The sequence below is a fragment of the Diceros bicornis genome, chromosome 2 (assembly GCF_020826845.1).
Source record: "Diceros bicornis minor isolate mBicDic1 chromosome 2, mDicBic1.mat.cur, whole genome shotgun sequence".
Lineage (NCBI taxonomy): Eukaryota > Metazoa > Chordata > Mammalia > Perissodactyla > Rhinocerotidae > Diceros > Diceros bicornis.
Window position 1 is genome coordinate 4,280,365 of NC_080741.1, and position 23,294 is coordinate 4,303,658.

At 47.1% G+C, this 23,294-nt stretch overlaps 1 protein-coding gene across 1 annotated transcript in view; it reads left to right on the forward strand.

The window, feature by feature from the left end:
* Positions 1–4,403: 4,403 nt before the first annotated feature.
* MINDY4B (MINDY family member 4B) overlaps positions 4,404–23,294 on the forward strand; it is a 33,771-nt gene continuing 14,880 nt past the window's right edge. Inside the window, exons 1-9 of the mRNA XM_058548880.1 lie at positions 4,404–4,510; positions 4,746–4,773; positions 6,413–6,580; positions 13,331–13,450; positions 14,159–14,250; positions 16,726–16,891; positions 17,440–17,505; positions 21,563–21,633; positions 23,197–23,269. Of these exons, the coding sequence (XP_058404863.1) occupies positions 4,404–4,510; positions 4,746–4,773; positions 6,413–6,580; positions 13,331–13,450; positions 14,159–14,250; positions 16,726–16,891; positions 17,440–17,505; positions 21,563–21,633; positions 23,197–23,269 (891 nt within the window). The remainder of the gene's footprint in view (positions 4,511–4,745; positions 4,774–6,412; positions 6,581–13,330; positions 13,451–14,158; positions 14,251–16,725; positions 16,892–17,439; positions 17,506–21,562; positions 21,634–23,196; positions 23,270–23,294) is intronic.

Consider the following 23,294-nt stretch of genomic DNA (forward strand, 5'->3'; position numbering starts at 1 on the left):
CTGTGTCCTCATCAGAGTTGGGGTGTGTCACCCTCCCAGCACATGGCTGTATTTCTCAACTTAGAAGCTCCCCAAATCCCATTGTTTAGAGATTTCTATGGACATTTCGTTACACAGGCATGATTCATCAAATCATTGGCCATTGGGGATTAACTCCATCTCTAGCCCGTCTCCCTCCCTGGAGGTTGGGGGCTGGTGCTTTTTTCCAGGGCTTGGTCTTTCTGGTGACCAGCCCCCATCTGGAAGCTGTCTCGGACCCCACCAAGCCTCATTGGGACAAAAGACGGTCTCATCACCCTTGGCACTCAGGAAATTCCAAGGGTTTAGGAGTTCTGTGCCAGGAACTAGGGACAAAGACCAAATACGTATTTCCCATTATACCACACTCACCTTTAAGGCCTTTCAGGCGAGGACTGCGGCCCACAGCAGTGACCAAATGACCAACCAAAGGCCACACAGCCAGCGCCTGGGGGGCTGAGTTGGGACCAATGCCACATCTTCTTACTTTGGGACTGACTTCTAGCCATGTCCCCAGCCCATGGTGCCATCCCAAAAATACATAAAAGCATGAAAACATAAAATGTTTAAAGGAGAATTTTTAACATAAAGAAGCAAGAAAACATTGGTTAAAGATTAGGAGTTTTCACATAAGTCATATTCATTATGATTCTATGAAGTAAGTCGAAGGAGCCACAGAAAGTGAAGCTCAGAAAGGCTGAAGAACTTCCCCAAGGTTACACATTCGTTGGGAGGTCCTGGGATCTGACTCTGGGCCCGACGCCCTCTTTCTCCTCCTCACGACACCACCGAAGAACAAAAGGAGACTATATCAGCCATCTTCTAGTTTCCGGTGGATTGGCAGGATTCTTTTAGGAAGGAATATAATCGGGAAATTTCCATCCCCACAGAAAGTAGAACTAAAGAAAATGAATGATAATTAAAGCATAAAGGATTTAACTTAATCCTGAGGAAGAGCTTTCCAGGGGTAAGGTTAATTAAACACTAACAAGATTTTGTTAAAAAAAAAATCACAAGGTTCTAAAATTCTGCTTCCGGATTTCTGTCTATGAAGCATCACGTGAAAACAGCAAGAAGAAAGGTTGGGATAATTTTGCAAGCTAGTCAAGATGCTTGCAAGCCCAAGGCTTTCAAATTTGACTGTAAGGCTGAATTGAGTAAATGATTGTAAAGATCAGTCACAGCTTTATGGGAACCTATAGCAAATGTTAATAATATTAAATTTTTACATACTAATTCCCAAGTTTGGAATATACTTTAGCTTTTTTCACAAAATCGTTGGTATTATTTTTCAAAATTATCAACAAAGAAAGCAAATGGATTCAGGCACATGGATTCAGGTTTCTGCACTTACATAGTGCATTCCTCTACAGGTGAACCATCTGGGCCATCCACCCTCCCCACTGCCCACTACATGGCTGCAAACCTTCCTCCTCCCCACTGCTCCTGCTTTGTGCTTGCTCATTTCTTTTGCTGCTGCAGACCCATTGCTGCATGAGACGCCATATTCAGCCCCAATCCTTTGCTGCATCAGTGGCAGACTTGGGACAGGAGCTTTAGGTGACTTCTTATGCCGTGGGGTGGGGGCAAGGGCATTAAAAGCACAGAGGATAATCCCAGATTCCGCATATTTCTGCACCCTCCCCTGCCTGTCCCTGCAACCTGACCCAGGATCCCCCCAGCCCCACCTTTTCTTTCCACCCCACTTTTTACACCCCAGCCTCCTGCTCTAAGTCCTTTGACAAAATGCCCAAGAGAGTGCTGGATTCCTCTGGATGTGGCTGAGTCACATTCCTAACTCTTGGGGTGTTACAGAGACCGGCCCTTTCCATCTGTAGAGCCCTTGTCAACATCCAACTGAAAAGGGAGGGAAAGGTAGGGAAGTGAAGACAGCACTTTCTTTATTGAAAAGAGCTGAATCATGAATTCCAACTTGAGGATAAAAGGACTAAGAGGAGCTGAGCAAGACACACTCATGAACAGTGACGAACCTTGGTAACGTGTATCTCAAGACTTTAAAATGACCTTATCGTTTGATCCAGGCATTCCACTTCTGGGGACTAAACAATGGGAAAATAAATAAGGTCTAAAAAGTGGAGTATTCATAGACTAAAAGTCTTGATATGGTAAAGATATGAAATTATCCCCATTTCACAGATGAATAAACTGAGGCACAGAGACGTTCAATAACTTGTCCAAGGCTATGCAGCTAAGAGGTGAAGCCATGATTCAAAACTAAGCAGTGTGGGCCCAGAGCATGGCCTCTGAGTGAGGCCAGGCCACGCTCTGAGCTCCACTACTTTCCTGCCCCCTCCTGTACCCCCACAGCCCCAGAGCCACTGTTCTCACAGCATTTTCCCCTCTCCAGTGTCTGTCTCCTCCTCCAGAAAGAGCGGGAACCACATCTGATTCCCCTCGGCATGGCCTGGCACACAGGAAATACTTAAAATACATTTATTGAACCCAAAGGACGATTTATTGGTAAGTTGTCTAATCATTGGGATTTATGATTCTACCTTTACAGAATTCTTGGTAAATTAGGACACAGACATGGACAAAAATACACAGATTTAATAATGATTCTTAAGAAAAATAGTTTTCTTAGCTTACTCTCCTTTCTCCTTTAAATAATTTAAATGGTAGATCCAGAGTTTATTTTTTAATATGACTTTCTAAATAGGAAATTCCATGACATTTCTCACCATTATATTATTTGAGAGCAAGGGTCGTGTAATGTCCTATTATTTTCTGCATTAGAGTGCCCAATAAATATTAAATACTGATGCCACCATTAAAACTATAAAATTATGAAGAGGAAAACAGTAAAGCTTTTTTTTTAAGGAGGATATATGGTTAGAGGAGGGAAATAAGAAAGGAATTATTTATGCCTCTTATGTTTACAATAAAAATGCTAAATCTGCTGGAAGCTGGTGAATATGAAATGGTTAAACAACCAGCAAAATCTAGTTTAGAGACTGAAGGCGGGACATTCCCCAGCAAAACTATAGACGCCTAAAGCCACCTCTGGCTTATTTAGTGCCCTGTGGTGTTTCAAGGTCTTTGCAATATGATATACAACCAGTCCCTCAGCCCTGACCACTCTGGTCATAAGAAACCCAAAGAGCCTCTTTACCTTGACCTCTTAGCATCCACAGGATTTTACATAACTCATGAGCAGAAATGTCCACAGAGAAAACGACCTTCTGCTAAAGAGGTTCAATTTTGGCATTCAGCCAAGTCAGAGGAGGCAAGAAAATTTTTACTGATAACTTTAACTGGTAATTTGTTTTTGATAAACACCATTGTATTACTCAGGGTTCTCCAGAGAAGTAGAATTAATAGGATACATGAATATATATAGAGAGAGAGACACTTTTTTTTAATGAATTGGCTCACATGATTGTAGGGGCTGAAATTCTGAAATGTGCAGGGCAGGCTGGCAGGCTGGCGACCCAGGGAAGAGTTGATGTTGCAGTCTCGAGTCTGAAGACTATTCGGAGGCAGAATTCCTTCTTCCTCGGGGGACCTCAGTCTTTTTTCTTAAGGCCTTCAACTGCTTGGATGAGGCCCACCCGCATTTTGGAGGATGATCCACTTTACTCAAAATCTGCTACTTAAATGTTAAACACAACTAAAAAAAATACCTTCACAGCAACACCTTGACTGGTGTTTGACCAAAAACTGGGTACTAGAGCCTAGCAAGGTAACACATAAAATTAACCATCACAACGATGAATATCCTTTATTATGCCAGTTATCACAGCTCCATTTCATTCAGCCAATAGGAAGAGACATACTGTTAGACTTCTCCCTGAAACAAAGCAAACCAGTCCTTCTTCAAACTGTGTGCAAGATTTCTGTCTCCTACACTCTACATCAAACACCTGCTGGTCAGTTTCCTCCTTGGCCTATATACTACCCAACAGTAGTTGATAGAGCTTTTCAATATCAATAGGATGGCGTTTACCCCCTTCGGCTGCGTATTTCTGCTCCACAAACACTTCCACAGAAGCACCACAGCATAAAGTACTATCGCATTCCACCAGCATGGCATCTCTCATCAATTAAATCACCCCAGATGCTTTGATACAGATAAGTAATTGCAATCCTTTTGTTCATCAACCTGTGTCTCGGGTTAAACATTCATGGCATCTATACAGTGAGCAAAAATGCACCAAGTATTCTCCCTCTAATGAAAGTTTAATCATAATCTGATAGCATGGGCGTACGGTGAGCACAGAGCAGCAGTCGTGCGACGTCATCTCCTTGCTGGTCAAAGGCAGGGTGGCACTCGTCATTTGGCGTCTGTGCCAGCCACCTCGCTTCTCTGCTGCCAGACCGCTCTGTCCCATCTTCTCCCAGTTCCTCACATTATCCAAAGGGATATGGAGGTCTCCGATCAGGAACAAAGCTCCCAAGAGCTAGATTTAGAGGCGATAACTAGGAAAATTTCATTTCTTGACAAATGGAGGGAAATCTTTAGTTTCCACAGGTAAGATTTTCTTGTATTCTCATTTCTCTAGAACTAGGGGATTTTAGGTGTTTAAGTAATCAGTGTTTACGCTCGCTACTTGAGATATTTCCCTTCTAGATTTACATTTACAATGTTCAGGTATAAATATTTGCAGAGAGAGACTTCCCTGGCAAGGTTGGGTTTGAGGAGGTTTGAGGGTGGGAAGGTTGAATGGAGTAACTAATTTACTTGATGTTTTCTCTTTCATTTATAGGCTGGGAACCAATAATACAGCTCCTCAGGTAATTACTTTTCCCAAAGCCAATGTGTTTTCTTCTAGTTGCTTCTCCAAATAATCACATTAACAGCACAATGTGCATTTATTCTACACACGTGATATCCCTCAGGGTCCCAGCATTTAACATTTGAAAACCCAGAACTTGAAAGCTTGTTGAAGGTCTTTTCTTGTGCTTCCTTTTTTCATAAAAATCTCTTCCTACTTTTAAGATCTACTTTTCATCATTAAGAGCACCATACAGTTATTATTTTAGAAAAAAGTAATATTCGAATCTAGAGTTCCTACTTGTGAAATAACACTCGATTCTGACAACCAAGAGTGTCAGTGTCCCTGAAGAAAAGTAGTTTGGAAATTAGTTATCAACTTTATTAGCTTCTGAGAAATTGTTTTCCTTCACCATTTTCAAATAAGGGAAAGATGACTGAATTCAGGTTTTAAAAAGGTATTTTAAAATCTGTTGTACAATATAAGATTAAAGATGTTTTTACCTCATGTAACCTAAAAAGTTAGAAGGAAATGGACTTTGTAATTCAGATATTAATTTAATCACTGAACAAACACAGTACGAAATATTAAGGTGACTTTCCTGGCACTAGTATACAATACGATCAAACAATTGAATTATTAATATTTGAACTATAACACTAAAGCCTCTGGCTCCCAGTAACCTGTGATCAAAAGCCATATTTATGCTAAAACTCTCTTAACCATAGTCTAAATTAGAATCGGGGAGATAATGCTTCTGTTGTCGTCCTGGAAGTATTAAATGGAGATAGCTACCATTTGGGGGAATAGAATATTCAAAAGATAAAACAGTCCTTGAAAGGAAAAAAATACATAAGTGTCTACTTACGCTTTACACAAGGTGGGAGAACCTGCTCCACAAGTGTGAGATTTTTCCATTTGATGTACAAACTGCATCTTATCCCATCAGTAGTCTGGGACTGGGGTGCTGTGTTTCTGAGATAAGGAAGCGTCTTCGCCTCTAGGAATTCCAGAAAACTAAGAAGGCAGTTTCCTCCATGTTTCAGCTACCAACGGCAGATTTGTTTCATGACATTAGTATAAAAGGTAAATTGGAAGAAGGGTTGATGCTAACTTGTATTTAAATGCCATAAGAATCAGTCAAGAAAAGTAAAAATTAATTTTTTTCTTAAAGGTGGGGGATGGATTTTTTAAAGAAGACAATGATTATATTCACTTCCTGGGGAACAGGAATCCGAGAGAATTAAAAGGAGGTAACCTGGCTTCGTACATCGGCCAGTTAACAACGTATTGAGAAATACCTCATATAGACTGGAGAGATTCATTCATTGTTTATAAAATGTTTTCTTCTCAAAACAAGAGACGGTGACATTTACATTCTTCTCTAAACATAATTTCCGGTCAAGGTCTTGATAGCATTAATTGTGTTTCCATAGTTACATTTAACCTCTCCGAGTCACATAAAACTTATAAGAAGCCACTTTGACACAGAGGCTGGGATTTTTCTGCCTCTTTTATTGCTCTTTATCACAGTTTTCAGACATCTTTAAAAGGGAGACAACATTTCCTGAACACTGATATTTCAGAGAGAAAAGGAAAAAAAAAGGTCATCTCCAGCTCTGTTTGCTTTGTTTTCTGGTTGGTGGCCTTTTACACAGGAGCCTGCAGGCAGCCATGCATCTGCTGATGAAACTGAAGACAGAGCAGGAGAGCCTCAGCCCAGAGGACAAGGATGTCTGCCATCGGGTCACCTTTGTTCTATTCCCAAACCTTCTATCATCATTTCCAGATCGGGCGGCTCTCCCGTCTCCCGAGCCATGGCCGCGGTAAGCATAGCATGTCAATTAAACATGAAACGCAACGTAATCTTCACCAAACAACAAAGCTGGGGAATCTTATCTGCTGTCATGTGAGAGCATTACTGAAGATAAGACTACAGACGGTGGTTATTGGTAAAAGGGGAATATAATTAAAATGATTTATTTATCGTATTTTTCAAGGACACATGTGACGTTACAGTCTTTTCCTCCCAAACTCTGAGTCTCTCTTTGTTCACTTCCTCAATTTGGCAGTTCAATTTGAGGGAGCGGGGGAGTTAAATTAGAGTAACTCACTGCGTACAGTAGGACAGGGCAGACGCAGGGCGCTGCAAACGTGTACACTGCGGTGGAAGAGCCAGACGGGCCCCGTCTGTGGGTGGGCAGGGTGGGGACCTGGGCCAGGCCCAATCCTGAGACAAGGAGCTCGTCTCAGGAAAGAAACGCTTTCTGGGCCTGCTGACTTGTATGCAGATTTGAAAAGAACCCATATTTGAGGATCCAAGTGAATCTGGAAGCTACTGATCCCAGGGACCCTTTGCTCAAACAACATCACATCATCACACACCACACCGAGGGACTGCAGCCCCCAAATTCTTTTTCTTCTTTTTTTTTTTTGGTGAGGAAGATTAGCTCTGAGCTAACATCCATTGCCAATCCTCCTCTTTTTTGCTGAGGAAGACTGGCCCTGAGCCAACATCCGTGCCCATCTGCCTCTACTTTATATGGGACACCGCCACCACATGGCTTGACACGCATCGCGTTGGGCCGCACCAGGATCTGAACCTGTGAACCCCTGGGCTGCCGGAGGGGAGCGCGCGCACTTAACCGCTATGCTGCCAGGCTGCCCCCGCCCCATCCCCAATTCGTTTTATCTCACACATCTTCAAGCTTCAGAGAGCAACTCCCTCCACTGTCACACTGCAGTGTGTGTGTACAGGTACAAAGGTACCTGAGGCCCGCTTGCTCTTGTTGTCACAAATCTTCCCACCGCAATCCACCTCCCTCTCTTGCTCAAATGCAGATGTCACAGGAAGGTGGGTCAGTGGGGCCTCGCAAGATGCTGCGGTTCTCTCGTCAGCCTCATGGGCCCTGATGGCGCCTTAACTTCTGTGTCTAGTTCATGGCCCTCCTTTTGGGTCACGAAGACAGGTTACGCGTTATCCTGTCAGGGTCTGCAGGCCTCGGGGGTTATTCTGCCCACACTGTGCTACAGAACCAGAGGTTAGGGCAACTACCTGTATTTCACTTGGGAAGATAACATTGTTAGTTAACAATCTTTAGTAAACATCCGTTATTGGCCTCTGTAATGAATTTATATGGAGAATGTCATTTTAAAATTTATACATGTCTGGAAATAGGCTACCTTTTGTGTGAAAAAAGAGAGAAAGCCATGATTCTGTATTGGTATTTGCCTTTAGATGAGTACAGAAATTCCAGAAGACGTGGTAAGATGTAACGTTAAGATGGGGGCGGAGGGGGCAGGGAGGCGTGGTGGGAGAGAGTCTTTGCTCATCCTACCTTTCTGAACCATGTGAATGCACAGTCTATTTTTAAAAACACACATACAAATTTTAAAAATAGAGAAAAGCCCTCACAGGTGTTTCCCAAGTCTTCTAGTCTCTGTGTTGTGGAGGAGGAGAGTCCAGGTCTGAATTCCCCCACTTATCCGCAAACACAAACCTGATGCAACTGGAGACCTCCCCCGCAATGACTTTGCCAAGGTAACTGCCTCCCTCTGGAAAGGCCTGGGAGACAAAAGAATCAGACCACCGTCGCCTGACACGGAGTTGATGGAGAGCTAAGGAAGTCCCAGAAGTAGAGATAATTGATTTTTCTTTAAAAAGGTGAATTTGGACTTAGTCCCATGCTGTGGGCCAGATGATAGTGTGTTCTAGAAATAGCAGCAGCATTAATTAAACACACCCTGGGATTTCACAGTGACGAGGCTGGGGATCCTGAGTTCTTGTATCCCAGGGAGGCGGTTTGGAAGCCTGACCAGTTGCCGTCGACGATGCTGCAGAGCAGCTGCCTGGCAGATTATCAGAGCCACTGAACCCCAGCACTCACCAAGAAGGCCTTTCTTGTCTTCTGCTGTTCTCCCCCTGTTTGGAGCGGGATGCATGGTCTCATGATGCTGGCACACAATCTTTGCTGGGAACCTGCTGGGAAAGGAGGGATGGGAGCCGCCTCCACACCGTCGCTTTCCCCAGCTCTCCTGTTTCTCACCTTTGTTGTTTCCAGTACAACAGCCTCCTTCCTCCCCCAGCCTAGCATCTTAGAGTGTGTGTCGTGTAGTGAACTCCGGTCAAGGCTGCTGGCCCTGGTGAGATCATGGCGAAGGTGGGCACCCACCTTGGGCTCCTCCACCAGCCCCACCCGACTGCCTTCCTGCCCCCCAGTGGCAGTTCCCCAACCTCCTCCACCTCCAGGCCCTTCTCCAGGACCCAGCCTGGAACACACTCCAGTAGCCTCTTTTATCAGCAGCCAATAAAGAAACACCCTGGTGTATTTGCAGCACCACCCAGCAGGCTCATACTAAAAACATAATACCGGGAGATCAAAATATTCTGGGGAGACTCAGATGAAGGAAGCTGTAATAGAGGATGACAGGCCATGAGTGGCTTTTGGGGAGCAGGAAGCACAGCCTGGTGCCCCCAGCATAAGGCCCAGGTAATCGATGGGCCTTGGTGGGTGTTTGCTTAATTAATTCCCTGCTCTGACAATCCCCTAGAGAGGCATCCCAGGATGGGGTAGGGGATATCACTCGTGGGCCCCTTCAGATGCCCTCTCTACTCCTCTCCACCCTGCTTTCTGACCAGGAGACTGACATGTAGGGACTCCATTCACAGGGCTCCCTCTTTCTGGGGCCTCCTGTTGAGTTTGACCAATGGGAGCCCTGAAGGGAGCCTGGAGGGAAGGGAGGGGATGAAGTCAGGTTGTGCAGAGCTGGCTGAATCTCTACCCCTCTGGCAGTCCTCATCCCCAGGATTCTCTCCTTCCTTGTTCAGGTAACCACTCCTCCCCACCTTCAGGTCCAGGGGACACAATGACCTCTTACTGTTGCCAGCCCTGGGACCCTGCGTTAAGCAGCAAGATTCCCCCACATGAAGCCCACATCTTTGTAAATAGTCCCGGTATTCAACTTTCCTCCAGTTGATTAGCCTGACTTGAGAGTGCCATCTGTTTCCTGCTGGGACCCTGACGGGTATGAGACAAAAGGCTTGCATTTGGACCCTGGCACTGCCATTTACCAAATCTGTTACCTTGGGCACACACTTAACTGCTCTGGGCCTCAATTCCTTTAACTGCAAAATCAAAAGGCCGAAATAGATTTTTTTTATTATTCAACAAATACTTACTGCAGCCTACTGTGTACCAGGCACTACGCCAGATGCTGAGAAATCCTTGGTGAACAAGAGTCTGCCACTCTATTTGACGGGCTGGGAGAGAAATGTCTCCTTAGGACTCACTAAGTCTAAAATCTCTGATTCCATGATGGTCCGGTAATTTTTAAGGCAAAAAAAGCTTTAGGGAAGGAGCTTCCAAGAGAATTATTCTACCTACCTTCAGTAGGGGGGTGGGGGGAGAGGACTGGACAGGGCCAGGCGGTCACAGGGAAACTCTAAGCCCGGGGACAAGGGACAAGGCAGTCAGAGGAAGGAAATTAAACCTGTTGGGAAGAATGTTCCAGGACCTCCGTCTTCGTGTGTGTGTGTGTGTGTGTGTATGTGTGATAATCACCATCATCATTATCATCATCACAGCAATCAGGAAAGAGAGAGATTCATTACCGATCCTGGAAAACTAACAGAGTGAAAAGAGAAAAACTGTAAACCGTGCTTGATTGTGTTAAATAATAATGATCATTACAGTCATTTATTAGGCCAGTTTACCATTTGTGTCTACTTACCAGGCAGCCCGACAACATATGCATATCACTGAGTATGCGTGGGGCCAATCTTGTTATAAATTATATTGGATAAGAAAGTAAATGTCATACAGGTAAGACGAGTCACCTTTGTTGTCGAGCTGGCCAGTGGGGCCCGGTGTGAGGCCCATAGCCCCTCTGCTCTAGGCCTCCTCTCCCCAAGGTACATCGGGATGGTGACACTCCCTAAGCCGGAGGCGGCAGCCGGCAACAGAAACAGGAGATGGGATGGTTTGGCCTGCAGAATTTCTCTAATTTGAATTTGAGTCCTAAACCTTCTTAGTCTGAACGGTCCTAATCTCTCACATTTCTACATGCTTCTCCTCTCTTGTTCTTGCCAGTCTCTGGTCTTTTCCATCTGTGTTGGGACTTTCTTCCCTACAGGACAAGGTGTTCCAGCGCAGACAGGCTGTGTTCTCACAAAGGTAGTAACACTCTCCATTTACAGCACTTAGGCTCACGAAGCCCTGTCCACACTTTTCTCTTGATGAGAGCCGTGGTGTGGCCGGAGTAGGGGTTATCCCCATGTCGGGATAAGGGAATGGAGTCTGAGAGAGGTTGGGTCATCTGTCCAAGTTCACGGGGTCAGTAAGGAGCAGATCTGGGCTTCTCAACGCTGGAGTCGTTTCATCTGTGCTGTGGTCAGTCTTGCATCTGTGCTGTGCTGCCTTGATGTCAAGGAAACACTTCCTGTTTGCTTTCAATCCTCTGCTGGGGGCGCCCCGGGTTGGTGGCCTCTTTGGCTTTGGTGCACACCGGGTCTGTATCTTCCAAGAGCCGCCTCTGTGCCCGTCTGCTGCCTCTCCTTGACTTGTTGTAGCCGTGAGACCCCGGACAGATCATTTTTCCTCAAGTGCAGTTCTGGGCCCTTGCTCACACTGAAATGCTCCTGCCTGTATTTCTCTGTAGAGACAATCTTCTTTTGGTTGGTGGGAGCAGAGATGGCCAGGAAATCAACTGTGGCCACGAAACCAGACCCTGGTCCAACAAGGGGAAGAGTGTTCCAGATGAATGCCTCTCCTGCATCTGTCCTCCTTAGAACCATGATGGCCTGCTCGGTGCACAGCTGGGGAGAGGCACCATGGCTCTGGGCCAGTTGGGCTCCACGTCCCTCTCTCAACTCCTCAACTCTGGGCAGCTGGCTCTGATGCCTGAATGTGATGTTCAAAGCCCCCCAGGATCAGCCTCAAGGTAGCTTCCAGGCTCAGCTTCTTGCTTGCTTCCTGCCTCGCGGCCCTGAAACACACACACAGTGTTCCTGTCCCGCTGCACACACCCCCTGGGCACCGTGTGAGCGTCTGCAGATCTGTCTCCTCTGTTCCAGGCCCTAGGCCCTCGTGTGGTCTGCCCCAGAGAGCGGGCTGCGCGCCTCTGCTGGAGCATGGGTGCTTTCGGGGATACGGCAGTAAGTGACGTATTAAATGACCTGGTCACCTCGTGGGAAAGTTAGCCCCTCTCCACCCCAGCAGGCGGGGAGAGAGACCGGTCAGGGGCAGCACACGCCTGCACCTCTAACACTTCTTACGTCCCTTGTGATTAGAAGAGCGTGGGCCTCAGTCAGAGCTTTCACAGGCAACGGTTTCTAGTTAATTCAATAACACTGTTTTATTTCTATTATATTTTTTATCATGTGCAGCGAGTGATTTACATTCCCATTTAAGGAGGTGACATAAAGTGCCATTTTTAGATAAATGTTTCCTAAGTTATCAAGAGTGGCCCAAGCTAATGAAAATGTTAATTAAATAATGACGGGGACACAACATGACAGCCATTGTAAGGATGCACATAGAGGATTGACACTGGGGAGCAGGGAGGGGTTAGAATGGGCGCAGACGCCAGCTGTTTCTACCAGCTGGGGGATCGTAGGCAAACGCTTCTCTGTAAAAGGAGGTTAAGAATGGCCTCTTACCTCAAAGAATGTACTTCCCATAGTGAACATAGAGCACTTAGCCCAGTGCCTGGTGCATGGAAACGCTCAGGGCGTGCTGGACGCCACTTGCCAGCCTCATCCAAATGCTACCTCTTCCGTGAAGCCTCCCTGAGTACTCCAGTCAGCACTTCTGTCTCCTTCCTCTGTTCTCTCATGTACTTTGGAACTTGACTTATTAAACGCGTTCTGTCTCGTACAGAGTTGTGGGGTATCAGACTTCCTACATATCTGTATCCCACACGGGATCCTGCACATGCCAAATGATTAACACATCTGATTATGAATGGATTCCTTTTTTCGTGTGATTGGTCTATAAAGGCTGGTTCCCATCTTTCTGGGAAGCTCCAGAAGACCTTAATGCCAACATGCTGTAGAACATCCAGGAAAACCTTAAAGATTCCGGAGCAGGAGAACAGAAGATGCTTGTTTAGTATCATTTAAACCACTGTTGTTCTCAGGCTAGAAACACAGGGGCCTGTCTATTCCTTTTTTCTGGAGCAAGAGAGAAAGACTCAAAGATGTGAGAGGCAGGGATTACAGAGTCACGGATCTGGGGACAGAGGCGTAAGGCCAGTGTAGCCATTCATGGTGGACCACGGGGTAAAGGAGAGGTGGCTGGCAATAGAAGGTGAGACATACACAGGAACAAAAATCGGATGGAGGCGAGGTGCGGGGTTGACACACTGAGGCTTCAGGATAGCACATCCTGAGGGAACCTGCGTGAACATTTGGCAGAGGACTTTATAATTAACGTAGGGGATGGAGTAACGTGCAAGCCTGATGCAGGAAGGGGACGGACCTTCTTCCAAGATGCCACCACTTTACTTCTGGCTGTTTGGTGAGGAAAGCATCCAGGAAGAATGGTTTTTGTGTGAACACTCATTCCCCTTCTTTTCAGAAGCTGCGTCAGAGTCTCTTTGGAGACACAGTTGGCGTCTTCAGCCACGACTGGAAAGAGGCCTGTTTCAGGTTCCACGATCCTTTCTCTGACCTGGCTTTTGCTTTGCAAGTGGGAAAGGTAACAGAAATTGACAATTTTTTAAAATCCTAATCCTCTGTTCCCTATCCATCTTTGTCCGTATGAGAGCGTGTTTTCATTATAATCATATATAGAACATATTTATAATTGAAAGTTTAACCTTAAATGATAACAGACTGTTTAAAATTCTAGTATCCTGTTTGGGCTGTAACCAAGTCTCAAACTCATCCCCCGTCCCCTTCCAATTCTAATTTTCCTGGTCTTCTTTCCAAGTTCTAAGCATCCCTGAGGATTTAGGAACTTCTTTCTGGCTTGTTTAAAACCTCAATAATTCATGCCTCAATCACCGAGCACATGGAATTTCAAGGGCTGGCCAGCTACTTCCTTACCCACCCCCAAGTCCATGTTTGCTGTGGAGCAGGGGCCTAGTGGAGGTGGGTGGGGGCGGACATACAACTCCGGAGCCAGCCCACGGGGCTCCACAAAGAATCTGTTCATTGCAAATCCCAGCCCTGCCACGGCTCTGGCCACCGCCCACAGGGAGGGGTAGCCCGTATGGTACAGCGTCCCTTCACTAGGTCTAGAGGATGCCCTACACCAGGAGGGACAAGGCTGCAGAGAAGAATAGATAATGACATCCATTTCCAAGGGTTCTCTTTTGTAATGTGGGCCCTGAGGGGTGCCACTACAATTGTAAAGCCCTGCTCACAGCCTTCACACCCTCATCATTCATCTGCCCCATTTCAGGGAGGTGCCCGGAGCATTCAGATGGCTGTACAAGGATTCATCATCAAATACTTGTTGTTTGCAAGGAAGGGAAAAGACTGTAACCTCCTCAGGTAAGAGGCCCATGAGAAGCACTTGAAAGAGTTGCCCATTTCAGGAGAACTTTACATGCTAAATAATCACAGTGGAAAATCCCACGGGTCACCTCAGGAAGGGGACTCTTCAGGAGACAGAAATGGCTCTGGTTCTCCCAGAGGGACTGGATTTCCCTACTGGGGAGGGCTCTCCTGGAGTCACTCTCAATGCCCAGTAGCAGGAATACCGTTGACAGTTTTATGCCCCACTGCAGGCCACACTCTCAGGTACAATGAACAGGGTCTCAGTTGGGCTTACTTGACAATGTTTGATGGGAAGCCCCAACCTAGCGATCCAGGAGGAACAAGCAAGGGAATGAAAGACCTGATAAGAGAAGGATCCCCTCCCACTGAACAGGCTGGAAGAGTGTACAGAGCTTGGTAGTTGCCTACTTAACAAGTCAGTTCCAATTACTTTATTCGTAGAGGCTAATGAACGCCTATCATGTGCAAAGCTCTATGGTTGATACTGGAGGAAATAGAAATAATTAGAAGACATCTATCTACCCTCAGGGAGGATAAGCTATCACCCAAAACAGAAAGTAAATGTATAATATATTCTTTTTTTTTTTTTTGTGAGGAAGATCAGCCCTGAGCTAACATCTGTGCTAATCCTCCTCTTTTTGCTGAGGAAGACCAGCTCTGAGCTAACATCCATTGCCTAATCCTCCTCCTTTTTTTCCCCCAAAGCTCGCCAGTAGATAGTTGTATGTCATAGTTGCACATCCTTCTAGTTGCTGTATGTGGGACGCCGCCTCAGCATGGCTGGAGAAGCGGTGCGTCGGTGCACGCCCGGGCTCCAAACCCCAGCCGCCAGTAGCAGAGCGCGCGTGCTTAACCACCAAGCCACAGGGCCAGCCGCCTATAATATATTCTAAGATCATGAATTGCCGGGTTCCTTAGAAGTAGAGCCAGAGATGGGATTTCTTTGTGCAATTGGTTTATTACGAGGATGCCCCCAGGAGAAACCTGTAGAAGAGTAAGGAGGCCGACGAGGGAAGGAGACGCTAAGGAAGAGTGTTGTTTCCTGTGACATCTAGCCTGGTCCGTGGGAGCTCTGGAGCACCAATCGCCCACCTTCAGAGAGGGGAGCAGGGCCTTTGTACCCCCCCACTCCCCCCACACCGCCCCCCCCACCGTCAGGCCTTGGCTAGGGGCCGTCCTTTGGGATGGGGCATAACTCCTGGTCACTTCTGGGAAAGGGGGCTCCAATTCTTCAGAGAGAGTTGAAAAGTAGGAGCCACTCGCAGCAGTACCCGAAGCAGCCAGGGGACGTGGCCACCGACTGAGTACAGCGATCCCGGGGAGTGTGGACGGAGCACACAGGCATTTGCTGCGTGGATGCACAGCATCTAGCACAGTACCTGGTGAGCCGCCAGTGTTGAACAAAGGGTGCTGAGTCACTGCCGTCACAGATGGCTCCATGAAGCCTCCTCGAGCCCCGGCACAGCGCTGGCTCCTTCTCCGCGGTATTCTCCTTCTGCCTGGGCTAGGGTTTCAGAGTACGAGGCTCCTTGTTACTCAGAGCCAGATGGAGTCTATAAATCGTTGCTGAGTTCATCAATAAATCTCTATCACGTGTTTCTGCATCGGGACAACGGTTGTCATTGTCACCTGTGGAGAAAACGAGCACAGTGAAGACAACCTGGGGAAGTCTGATGGACTGGGGTCACCCAGTGGGGTATAACGGCCAGGGGCGGGGGTCAGGAGCCAGGTGGCCTGTGTTCAGATCACTGCTCCTCTGCTTTAACTGTGAAGGACCAGGGGCAGGGTACTCGAGCTCTCTGTCTTACCCTCCTCCCCTCTACGGTGGGAGTAACAATACTCTCTACCTCACACTGTATGAGGTGACACGTGTGAAGTGCTTAGAAAATGCCGGCACAGTGAGTGCCAGGTGAGTGTCAGCTATGGGTTAGTCGGGGCCACCTGAACTCGCCTCAAGTGATGGATAGGACGTGATCAGGCAGAGAGGACAGAAGTGACGCGTACTTGAAAGGCAGACGAGCATGTGAGAAGAGGCAGGAGGAGGAATGGGGAAACATGTTGAGGGACGGGTCCATCTGTGGCAGAGGGCCTGCAAATGGAAACCTGGGAGAGGGACAAGGGAGGCTTGTTTGGAGCTGTGCTTGGGAAGGCCTGTGTCACTAGGTTCAAGAGCTGGGACCAGTCCCTGCAGGAGTCTGGGGGAGAGGACAGTGTTGGATTCGAGGGGGGCGATAAGGCCCAGGTTGTGTGGGCTGAGGGCACCAAGACGAAGAACATGCCCCTGGAGGGATGCCAGTTCAGGGGCACCAGAGGGGACAAGGCCCTCTGCTACGCCCTCACAGTGTGGGTTGATGCAGGAACTGAATAGACCCACCCTGCATTCAGAAGGGACACAGAAGGGGAGACCCAGCGCTTGGCCAGGTGACGGTTCACCCCCAGGGCTTCCTAACCGTGCCTCCTGCGTTGTAGCTTACGCACCATAAGCCGGCAGGAGCAGGAGCGGGCCCTGGCTGCTGCACTCGCTGGCATCCTTTGGGCTGCAGGAGCGGCTCAGAAGGCCACCATCTGTCTTGTCACTGAGGACACCTATGTCGGCTCGACTCCTGACTACTCTAGGGACGATTTCACCGAGCGGGTGAGTCCCTCCTGCCTGTCCTGCCAGATAAGGGACCGATGTAGCCTGAGCATGTGCCAGACTCGGAAATGAAGGTGGAGCCCCATCCATGCTCTTGTAAGGGTCTGATGTGGCCACAGGCACCTTCCAAACAGGCGAGGACCAAGGGTTGTAGGCAATCCAGGCAGCCAAAGTGGAGAATCCTGCTGTGAATTTCTCCTTCCAGAACTCACCATGATCAAGAATATCCCATACCTGAAACCACCATAACCTGCATTTCCATACCCACCATTTAAACATAGTTAAATTCTACCTAATAGGAAAAAAAAAATCTGTTTATGGTTTTATTGCTCCAGATCTCATTGGTTTAAAACTGAGGAACGTTAAAGTGAGGCCAGTAGTACCCTGTGTGTTTTATATGGCCTTGGGTAAGATAATATGTCAGTTTTTAGCAATGTGCTTTTGCAATGAAACAAAAAACCCCCTTGAGGTCATAACAGTGAGTTGACATCTTCTAGATGTAACTTCCGTCTTCCTTTTCATTTTTTTCTTCTGCCCGTGATTTATAGCTCCAGCTGTTTGAGCTTTTAGAGCAAGAAGCCACTGAGAGATTCATCTATGATCATTTACAATGGGTAAGTGTTTAAGTGTTGAGACTATCCTTTATGTTGAACTGATCTTACAGGAAGCTTCTTTCTTTTATAAAATGTATTTCTAATGACGCTTGTTAAGAAAACCAGGTCATTTTGAGGCTAAGACAGGGCGGAACAGAGAAAGAGGAGCCCGCCTCTCCCTCCCCACAACCTAGAGAAGCCAGACCACACACAGGCCCCTCACAAACGCCGCCTTCTCCTTGGCTAATCAAACCAGAGAATAATGCAGCGGAGGGCATGTACCGGGAGTTCTTTGTTAAAGCAGTCTTGCCTCATCTGATGGATTAAGCTCAAAAACAGCAGACAACTAAGGCCCTGGTCTAAACGGCCAACATGACCATTCACGTGGCTCCAAGGAAGTGACTTCTGGTCTGAAAACGGTGGCCCATTTCACCCATTCTTCGGGACCTTCCACACCACGTGCTCCCTGCAGGGGGTCTCCCCCACCCCCAGGGGGAGGGGACAAAGTAGGGGACAGTGATGGCGGAAAATGGAAAGGGCTTTTTCAAGATTCCTCTGCGGAGAAAGAAACGAAATGAAAGTTAACTTTCTGAAGAATCAACTCTACGATGTGAAAGCAGAGGACAAGTAGCAGGGTAATCGTGGAGCCGTACACCTGTGGCTGGTATGGAAGGGGAAATGTGATGCATGCAACTCTCCGCTCCACCCTTTCAAAGTCTATAGCGGCAGAAAATGGGTATGAGTTCCCAGCCACACACTAGCTCTGTGATCTTTGTTAAACTAGTTACCCCAGGGCTCATAGGTCTGCGTGGTAGGCAGAAGAATGGTCCCCCCAAAAATGTCCAAATGCTACCGCCTGAAAACTGTGAATGCTACCTTACATGGCAAAGGGGAATTAAGGTAGCTAATCAGCTGACTTTAAAATGGGGAGACTATCTTGGATTACCCAGGTGGGCCCAGTGCGATCACGAGGGTCCTTAGATGTGGAAGAGGAGGTCAGAGGGAGGCGATATGAGAAGAGTGTCACACCACTGCTGGCTTTGAAGATGAAAGTGGGGGGCATGAACCAAGGGATGTGAGTGGGGCCACTAGAAGGAATGCAGGTCTGCTGACATCTTGACTTTGGCCCAAGAAGACCCATTCCAACCTTCTGACCTCCAGAACTATAAGATAATAAATTTGTATTATTTAAGTTACTAAACTGATGGTAATTTGTTATAGCAGCAATATGAAACTAATAAAACCTGTATGATAGATTTTTAAATACTGACATGAAGTGTTCAACTAGAAGCCTGCTTAGGGACTGTGTTGTGGCAGGAGATGTTTAATGGGGTTACACAGACAGACAGCACCATGTAAGAAATGACCCTTCCAGCAAAAAGATGCAAACCCTCCCTCCCTGTCTTCCATCTCAACTCAGACCTGGGAGAGTCTGATTCAATAGGAAGGAGCCCCACATCTGCAAGGGATTCTTAAATGTAGCCAGAGCTGAGAATCAGAGGATCAGAGCGGAAGCCATACACAGAATTTTCCTGTCAAAGACTAGGAGTCGAGCTGGAATAAGTAATAAAGGCCCTAAGCAGAAGCAGACCACTCAGTGCAGGGGGGCTTGACACAGGAGCTACTCATGACAAGCAGACCTAAGCTGACCATCGTGTGGCCACGCTGGGGAAGGGTTGCCACCATTTATTTCCTCAGTGAGGGGGCAACTTGATGGCATCTTCCTTCAAGGGCACTCCCCGGCCAGGGGAGTTGTGATCAGCCCCCATCCAGATCTTTACCAAACCCCATTCACTAGCAAAATGCACCAGTCCTGTGTCCCATTCCTGTGTCCCATCTTGAGGCTGAGATTGCAAGCTAGAGGTCTGAGGGCTACATGTGGGCAGTAGACCTATTTTTATGGGTTGAATCACATGCCCCCAAAAAGCTATGTTTGAATCCTAAGCCCCAGTACCTCTGAATGTGCCCTTATTTGGAAATAGGGTCTTTGCAGATGTAATCGAGTTAAGACGAGGTCATGCTAGATAGGGCGGGCCTTAATCCAGTGGCTGGTATCTTTATAAGAGAGGGAAATTTGGACATAGATGCAGGTAGGCAGGGAGAACACCATGTGATAATGAAGGCAGAGACTGGAGTGATGCTGCTCACAAGTCAAGAAACTCCAAGAATTGCCAGCAGCCAGTAGAAGCTAGAAGACGCAAGGAAGGGTCCTCTCCTGTGGCCTTCAGAGAGAGCATAGCCCTGTTCTGACACCTTGATTTCAGACTTCTAGCTTCCATAACTGGGAGAGAATAGATTCTTAGTGTTTTAAGCCATTCAGATTTCTGGTAATTTGTTACAGCAGCCCTAAGAAACTAATACACCTCTCACAGATGATCTGCAGCATTAGCCCACACAGTGTTGTATTTTTAAAATTTGGCTCAGTGAACATCAAAAACAATGAGGAAATCCCACATAAATACTAGGATTTTTAGCTTTTCTCAACAAATCAGAAAATCAGACTGCACTAGATCTATACTCAGCCTCAATTCGCTGGCATAGGAGGCAGCGACTCCCATGGGACAGGTCATGAAGGGCTGAAGGATGTCACCGATCTCGTGAAAATGACTTTGCAGATGTGATTAGGTTAAAGAACTTGAGACAGGAGATTACCCCAAATTTTCCTGGTGGGCAAATTAATAATAGGGGTCTTATAAGGGAAGGAAGATGGCAGGAGAGTGAGGGAAAGAGATGTGACGATGGAAGCAGAGGGAGAAGAGGCTACGTGATGTGGGGTCATGAGCCAAGGATGAAGAATGGCTTCTAGAGGCTGGAAAAGGCAAGGAAACAGAATCTCCTGTAGGGCCTCCAGAAGGAACGCATGCTTTCCAGCAGTTAAATCGATCCCTGTCACACCACTGTTGCACGTCTAACCTCTAGAACTGAAAGATAATAAACTTGTGTTGTTTTAAGCCACCAAGTTTGTGGTAACTTGTTGTGGCAGCGATAGGAAACTAACGTACAAGTGTTCTCCAGCTTGCCCTGGGCTCCCCCTCCCCATTCTCTCACACCCCACAGTACAGCCATTCATGTTCCTGTCTGGCTCCTATGGCACTGGAATTTGTTCTGCTGCCTGAGGGTCCTGCCCCTGCCAGGTCACAGATAGCGAAGGGGACAAATTAAAACTTAGAAGGAAAAGCACATGCATTTAACAGAAGTCTTCCTGATTCAATGCCTTTAAAGGAAAGACTTTAACCCTGGGCACCTTGAAAGCCAGCCAAGGAGCTTCTTCTCAGCTGGTAGAGTGTTGATGTAAAGCTGAGATAAGGCCAATTAACAAGAGGTCCTGAATGTTGACTGGGCAACTTGGGTTTGATCCTGGAGATCACAGGGGTCCTCCGGCAAGTTCTGAGCAGAAAAGCAACGTGGCCAAGAAAGGAGACAGGAAAGAAGTGCCTCAGAGAGAGACAGATACTCATTTTGCTGTGGTTCTAGCATGTTCCAAGAACTAAGGTAGGTACTGTGCATTACTCCATTTAACTTTTGCAACAAACAAAGCAAAAGGGATTTTATCTGCAATTGCAAATGAGGAGATGGAAACTCAAAGGAGTTAGCAAGTAGGAGTTAGCAAGTAGCAGAACTGGTTTTGAACCGAGGTCTGCACAACTCCAAAGCTGTTTCTGTAAGCCCTCTCTGCTCCCCCCCGCACTTAACGGGGCAGTGAGGAGGGAGACCTGGCTGAGGGGAGACTGGACGGGGGCCAGGCAAGAGCAGCACTGCGGGCCTGGGCTAGGATGGATGCTGGAAAAATGGAGAGGAAAGAAACACTACATCTTAGCCATGATTTGAAGAGAATCACAAGATAGAAGAGGAGGAAAGACAGTAGGGTGAAAAACAAGCGAGCCATGGAGCGCTGGCAGGCCTGCAGAGAGGAGGGAGAATGCATATGAGAGCAAGGATGTTCTCGGGAAGCAGAGAGCTCCAGCTGTCGGAGCTGTCCTTCAAGCAGCTAGAAAAAATTCTCGAGGGGCTTTAGGCCCCTGTACATGGAGCTGCACTGCCCTTAGGCGAATGTGCTTCTCTTTTGTTTTCCAAACAGTTCAAAGGGGAAGGAAGCCAGGGAGTCATCCTGTTTCTTTACAGCCTCATCTTCTCCAGAACATTTGAAAGGTAAATTCTGCAAATATTTGTATAGATATTTCCTATGGCTCTGGGGTCACATAAACAATGTGCTCGCGTGTTGAAAATAGTTTCATGCCCTGTTGGAAACAGGAGGGCAATTTTTGTTCTAGTGGACGTGCGAAGGGGCCGGTGGATGTCGCCAGGAAAGTTGGAATCTGCTTTTCTAGGACAGTAGTAGGTGCCTTCTTCTTGTGGTTATAAACATTCGCGGACAACACCAAGCTTATTTGTAGAATGTCCGTAAATAAAGATAGTTTAGTATTTACATGCACAGTAAAATATGTCCACAAATATTTATTTTGTCTCTATGATATGCAAAGCCCTTTGCTTGGCACTGTGGGAAATACAAATAAAAGAAGATATGGCCCTGACCTCCTGTCGGTTCCAGTCTGGGCAAGACAAGAGGTGTACGTGGAGATAACGGGCAAGGCCTAGCAGTACCTGATGCTCCAAATGAGGTGTAAGGACAGTGAGGCTCAGTGGATCCAGAGGACGAAGGGTCCCCAGCATACAGGGCAGTCAAGGAAGGCTTCTTGGAAGAAGTAAACTTTCGTCTGGGTTCTGAAAGAAAAGTAAGCTTTGGAGAGTCAGAGAGAGAGAGAGAGCTCCCAGAAGGGAAGACTTACAAGCCCTGAAACAGTGTTCCTGAAACTTGTCTTTTGCATATCACCATCACATTTTATTATTTGCTTAACAGTTTTCTTTAAATCAACACACACTTAAATATCAACCTCTTCCTAAACATCCTTTAAATCACGTATTTGCTGTGCAAAGAAAAAAATGTATTAAACACAATCACTATAAACTTTTGAAAATGCTCATATCTATACCACCTAAAATCATGCCACACTTGGGAAACACTGCCCTGAGTTACCTGGTGATGCCACCGAGGCATTTACTGCGCTAGACCCGAGTCTTTAGGTCTTATTCACAGAAGGGCATGACCCCTGGTCCTGCGAATAGGTTCTTTCAGGAACACATGCAGCTCACATTCCAGTACTTAGCACCTCCCTCTGGGTGACAGCAGGGGCCTCATTCCACCTTGACTCTACAGTGTCCAGGGTAGGACCCCAGGCCCTGGGGCCCGACGAAACAGTAGAGGCTGCCCTTCTGCAGGAATGGTCTTAACCCTCAAGCTGGCGTTTTCCACTTGAACAGTCTGTTCAAATCTGCCTTGGGCCAGCACTCTCTGGAGTGGTCATGTGTCACCACCCTAAGCCAAGTGTCCCTTGTCACTGAGAGCAAACAGTTTCTCTCCTGAGCCCAGCATACACACAGAGCACACACACAGGGATTCTAATGTGCGAGGTCTGTAGCTTCTCTCTTCTCCCTCATCTCGTCCCTGGCTTTGCCGATCATGGCTTCCCCGATCACCTCTGCAGCCCCAGTCCAGAAGCTTTCCTGGGGAGAGACGGAAATGTGTAAGGCCCGTGGCAGGGATGTGGCTAGGTGAGCCCATGTTACTGCTGCTATGTGTTGGGGGGTAAAGGAAAGAGAGGCTGGTGTAGTCATCATCTCTGACCGAACGCTGATGGCTTCTGCGTTCTGCAGGCTGCAGAAGGACCTAGACGTTTCCACGACTCATCTGCTAAAACTAAATGCTGGAGGCTTCCTGTGCAGGCAGGTGGGTTGGAAGACTTTGCCTTTCT